At 31.7% G+C, this 5,726-nt stretch overlaps 1 protein-coding gene across 1 annotated transcript; it reads right to left on the reverse strand.

Annotated features, from left to right (window-relative positions):
• Positions 1-1,146: 1,146 nt before the first annotated feature.
• LOC107894153 (calcium-binding protein KRP1) lies at positions 1,147-2,025 on the reverse strand. The gene has a single exon (XM_016819375.2). It carries the CDS (start codon positions 1,725-1,727, stop codon positions 1,365-1,367), a length of 363 nt encoding a protein of 120 aa, XP_016674864.2. The 5' UTR covers positions 1,728-2,025; the 3' UTR covers positions 1,147-1,364.
• Between the last annotated feature and the right edge of the window lie 3,701 nt (positions 2,026-5,726).

The following is a 5,726-nucleotide window of genomic DNA, read 5'->3' on the forward strand; positions in this document are numbered from 1 at the left end:
TTGTTTTAGGGATGGAGACTGTGGAAAGAAGGCAAGGCATTGGATTTAATGGACGAGAGAGTAGGGTCAAGTTGTAATGGGACCCAATTTATGACGTGTGTCAATTTTGGGCTATATTATGCATGCAGGAAGATCTCAGTGAGCGATCCACCATGGGGGATGTTGTTTTAATACTTGGTGGTATCCAAGGTTCAACGCTCCCCTTTCTGTCGCAGCTTCGTCATATTGTAATGCAGAAATTAATACTGAAGTTACTTCTTTTATCAAAAAAGGTCGATAGTTTGTGAAGGCTCTTGTAATCATTGTTTTCTTTTTCAAGGCCTAACTCTTTTACATTAAGATAAAATTTCTCCGCAAGCCTATTTTCTAAATCTCACATTCTTGTTCGAACCATTTAAAATAATAGACGAGGGTTTAGGCTTAGAGAAATAAGCCAACCTTTGGATAAGTTTGTTGTATATTTTCAGTGATAGATTGGGTTTTGAGATACTTCCCAATTGGATTTGGACATCTTCGAAGAAGGTGAAATGAGCTCTTACATTTTCATATTTTTGCAAAATAAGCATGAGTTTAAGAGGCATTGAAACATGTTATTCAAGATAATCTCTTATGCTTATGATAAAAATAGGTAGCTTTCACTTAACCAATAAGATGAATGAGAGAGAAAAAGCCCTTAAGGGTAAATTACCTACGAATTCCTTCAATCCAAAGGTTTCTCATCATTTGTTCATGTTTGTAGAGTGGCTTCACATAATGGGGTGGTTTGTATTAGGCTAGTGTTATTTTCTGAAAAATAAACATAAATAGAAATTGTTCAAGTGAAATGAATTGATTATTATTTTTTTTATGTTAGTTCAACCATTTGATAAATTAATAAAACTTTTCAATTTAGAATTGATTGGATGGTGAGAAAGTTAGGGAAAATTTTTTGGTTTTTGATAGAAGAAAAAAAGTAAAGAGGGAAAATAAAATAAAGTAACAAAAACAAAAAGATAAAGAGGCACAAGAGGACGTTATATGGTGGCGTGCGATTACCCAGCGTTGCCATGTTAGTAAAAAATTAATATCATTAGTCTCGTGTACTAATATAGTGAGCGGAAAAAAAATTTAGGTATCAACTATAAATACCAATCTAAAAAAAGTAAATAAGTTTAAATACAAATCTTATATTTAACTCAAAATAAAATTCATAAGCAATTTAGAATTTTGAGCCAAAGTTTTGAGGATGTGTGGTGGTATTTAAAAAAATTGTATTATTGTGTTACAATAAAAGAGAAAAAAACTCTAATAAAATATTAATTGAGTATTGTAGTACCCTATTGTCATGTATGACTAAAAAAGGGTCGAAACAACATAAGATGATGTTAGAATCCAGCAGTTTTGAGCTGGTCTTCAAGCATCTCTTCCAGCAATAATCGGGACTCTTCCATCAAGCCAGGGCTTAATCTGAACATCAACACACAAAATTCCATTTCACTGAGAGCCCCATCGCCGTCGAGATCACCTTCCCTTACCATGCTCGCCAGCTCATCGTCTCTCAAATCTTGCAACCCCAGCACAGCAGCGTTCCTCTTCAAGCTCGCCGCAGTGATCACCCCTTTCTCCTCGTCCATCAACAGCTTGAACCCATTACACAACTCCCTCATCAGCCCGTCTCCCCCCAGCTTCTCCGCCATCGCCGGCAATAAGTCCTCGAAATCTGGAGCCGTTTTACCAATCCCTGCCATTGACTCCTAATGACAATATACTATGTTTTTCAAAGGAATTTAAAAGTTTGTATGAATGTTGAGATGCGCTGGGGAATTTATAAATAGGAGGGAGAAGATGGATGAGGTAAGGAGGTTTTTTCTTGGAAAGAAGGAGGGGGTCATGTTTTCCCTATGTATGACAGCAAAGGAACAAGAAATCTTTATGGCGGATCAGCTGATTCTTGTAGAGCTGGAAAATACAGCCCCTGTTTCGGAGAAGCAGTTGCCCCCGCTTTTTCTTTTTCTTGTTTTATTAATGTTTGCTTTCTCTGCTTTTGACTTGGAGATAGAATTACCCAAGGATAAAATATACTACTTATCTTTTTTATTCACCTCCAACTAACATTATTTTATTAAATTCAAGTTTATTATAATCATATTTTTTAATTATATTACTATTAAATAAATTTTATTAATAAATTTAAAAATTATAAATAATTAGACTTAAATTTTAAAATATAAAAAATAAAAAAATAAATTTTTGAAAATAAAAATAGAAAAACTAAATATTAACTTTGTAACCTACGGCATTTTTTAATCGAAATATGTATATATATATATATTATTACCGACTTATTATTATAAATATTAAACTAATCATTAATTAATTTGTCACATATAATTTATTTAAACGGAATTTGAAGTATATAAAGCGTCACCTTTACTATTAAACTAAAACTTTATAATCCATCACTATCACTTAAATCTATTTTTGAAATTGTTGTATGTTATCTTATAAAAACAATTGAATTTAAATATTAAAAAATAATTGTAAAAAATTATGCTTAGGTACAAAAGGAGGTTGAATAGTAACATTCAACAGGAGAAGCTAAAAACCAATTTGGTTACAATTTGGTTACAACTTAGCTTTTTAGTTTGACTTTTATTGCTATTACAGTTGGCAATTGTAACTATTGGATCAACCGTTTATAGGAAATGACCAAATAAATTTAGCAGTCGGTGGCTTCCCTTCCTTTACAAAATTGGGTGTTTTGTGAGATTTCATGGGCAATTTAAGGACTTCCTTCTTTCTTTTGGAAAATATTGACAATGTATCAGAAATCACGAGAATCTTTCCTTTTTTCCTTGATAATGGTAACTCAATTATTTCTCCATTTCCGACCTCATTTTTTTAATTAATATAATAACACATTTAGTCATCAATACTTATATATTTTATCAATATGATTCTAATTCTAAATAATTCAATAAATTTAACTCTTTACATTTACAAATTCTATCAATTTGATCATTATACTTTCCAGTCAAAAACTTTCAGAAAACTTTGACAATAAAGAAATTCTACAAACCCCCCCCAAAAAAAAAGAAAAAAAAAAAGAACTTCTCCAATCGTGCAAATATAACATACTTTACCAAGTTTCTTGAGAATTGAACTATATAGAGATTTTAGTTTCTGGGTTATTTAAATTTCTACTTTTTCTTATATTTAACGGTTACCCAATTTAATCCTTACCTCAAAGATAGGTTTTTTGCTGCTTGAAGAACTGAAAAAAATAGAATTTTTGGTTATTAATTGATTTTATTTTGCCTGCCAAATCACTCATAAAGAAGAATTGCAACTTTGATGTTAATTATTCTGGATTTTATTAAATTAATTAGTACCTATTGCTAGATTTTTTGTTTCTTAAGCTTGGTTCTTTGGTGATCTGATTGTTTGGTTTCTAAGCAATAATATATTTGCACGTGTTATTTATTACGTGCTATATTTGCACAAATGGAAATTTTTTTTCTTTTTTGGGGTTTTACAAATTTTTAGATGTGAAATGTCTCAATTCTAAAAGTTGAAAGTTTCGGTTAAGAAGTTTGAGGATCAAATTAATAGAATTTGTAAATGTGAAGAGTTAAATTATTAAATTATTTAGAATTAGGATCAACTTGATAGAATATGCAAGTATTACGAGCTAAATATGTTATTATACCAATTAAAAAAATATCATGTTATCAATTTAACAACGGGTGACTAAAACAGGAATGAATAAAAACTTTTTAGAATCTAAACTAAAAAATTTCAAAGTTGAGTGAATAAAAAAACAACATATACATAGTTACACTAAAAAAAATCCAAATCCTTAGCACATCAAGAATGCATGTGAACAATATAATATACTTTATTTTCGTCAAATAGAGATGAAGAGAGAATATATATAAAAAAACAGTAGATGTATGAACATAAATTTAAAATTGGAATATAAAATAAAAAGGTTATGGAGAGCTTGTCTTTCCTTATTCCTTTCCTTATTCTGTTTTCTTCCCCGAGAAGGAACTACGCATGCCACTACGTTTGAAACAAAATTTGGTAGTCCTAGTCCATGTATTTGAGCGCTGTCCAGGTATAAACACACTCCTAACTTAAAACCTATAACTTGCCATGTAAGTAACATAAAGCAGCACTTGATGTATAAATATTAAAGTCAGGATCGAATGCTTTCACATTTCCCATAATTGACGAAGTAATATCGAAGCTTATGTGAAGACGTAATAACATTCAATTTTTTTTTTATTATAGGTTTAGGCAAGCGAATGATGATTTTCCTTCGAGGAAGGAAGAGCCAATAACGAGAAAAATTGGCTTTCAAATGTACGAAATTGTATCATCAATACTCAACCCATGTAAGCTAATTTATACCTATATTCAACATATGCGATTGAATTTGAAAGCATAACATCCATTGAGTATAATTTGTTTAAAGGGTTAAGATGGTAGGAGAGAATCTTTTTATTGTCCAATTTGCAAATTTAGAAGTTAGAGATTGGGTTTTGGAATATGGACCATGGCACATTCAAAATAAGCAAGTGGTGGTCAAAAAATGGGAACATATGCTAAGTTCTCCAGGAAAACACCAAGGGCGACTACTTTAGGGGTAGGAAATTAATGCAGGGAATGATTACTAATTTAGTCTTGGAGTTTACTGTACTAAATATCGTAAGGTTGGAATTTTAGAAAAAGAAATAAACTTTCATGGGGCATCCATCACTATTTTTTAAATTGATTTTAACAATAGCGATGAAAGTGAAAGAAGGTTATGGGCTCATTTGGGGATACTGAACTCTAAGATCTCTCATAGTTGGTAGCTGGGGGACTTCAATGTTATTGTTAGGCCACAAAAGAGTTGATTATTGCATTTCTAGTGTTGAGGCCCAATTTAGCCATACCCAAACCTAACAGGCCAAACTCATTTACAACTAAAAATCCACCAGCCCACCTAACCACTAAACCAAACAGTCTAAAAAAATAAACCTTAATAGCTCAACTCGAAAATAAAAAGAAAAAATAATAATAAACCCTAGCCACTGTCAAAGTCTCAACCACCCTCTGCAACTGCCCTCTGCCACCACCTGCTCCACCGCCACAGTCGCAGCACCACCGCCCACTTGCACCTGCAAGAAAAGACAGCAAGAAATAATAATAAAATTTGCAAAATGATGGCTATAAAAAAGCCATTTAAAAATTATGTAGAAGGTTCTCTTTTTGGCTCCAACAAAAAAAAAAGAAAATACAAAGAATAGATTTTAAATAAAAAAAAACAACAAGCAGTCAAGAACAGATTGGTGGTGTAAAGGTCTTTTTTTTTTGTTGTTTACCTTTCTCTTTATTTTTTCGCATATATATACGTATTTCTTTATATTTCTTCCAAAAAAACAGCATATACATAACATATATGTATAGATATAGATAAAAATGTAAAAAAAAACCTTTTTTTTTTCTATTTTCTGGCCACCGTACATGGTGGCCAGCGGCGGTGGCTGGCGACGGTCCGGTGACCGGACGTATTACCATAGGCTTGCATAAAAATCAAACCTCCACCATTATAAAATGAGATGATACACAAATCAAAAGGTCTTTAAAGGGTTGTAATAGGAGTTGGGTTAAAGGTGTGAATGGAAGCTGAAAAAGAGGGTTAGAATCGAGATTGAATTGATAGATTACCTAACTAGAAAAAGGAACTAATGCTAAAT

The sequence above is a fragment of the Gossypium hirsutum genome, chromosome A13 (genome assembly GCF_007990345.1).
Source record: "Gossypium hirsutum isolate 1008001.06 chromosome A13, Gossypium_hirsutum_v2.1, whole genome shotgun sequence".
Lineage (NCBI taxonomy): Eukaryota > Viridiplantae > Streptophyta > Magnoliopsida > Malvales > Malvaceae > Gossypium > Gossypium hirsutum.

Coding starts and splice junctions, on each gene's coding strand:
- LOC107894153 (XM_016819375.2), bottom strand. CDS start 1,727: ATGGCAGGGATTGGTAAAACGGCTCCAGATTTCGAGGACTTATTGCCG.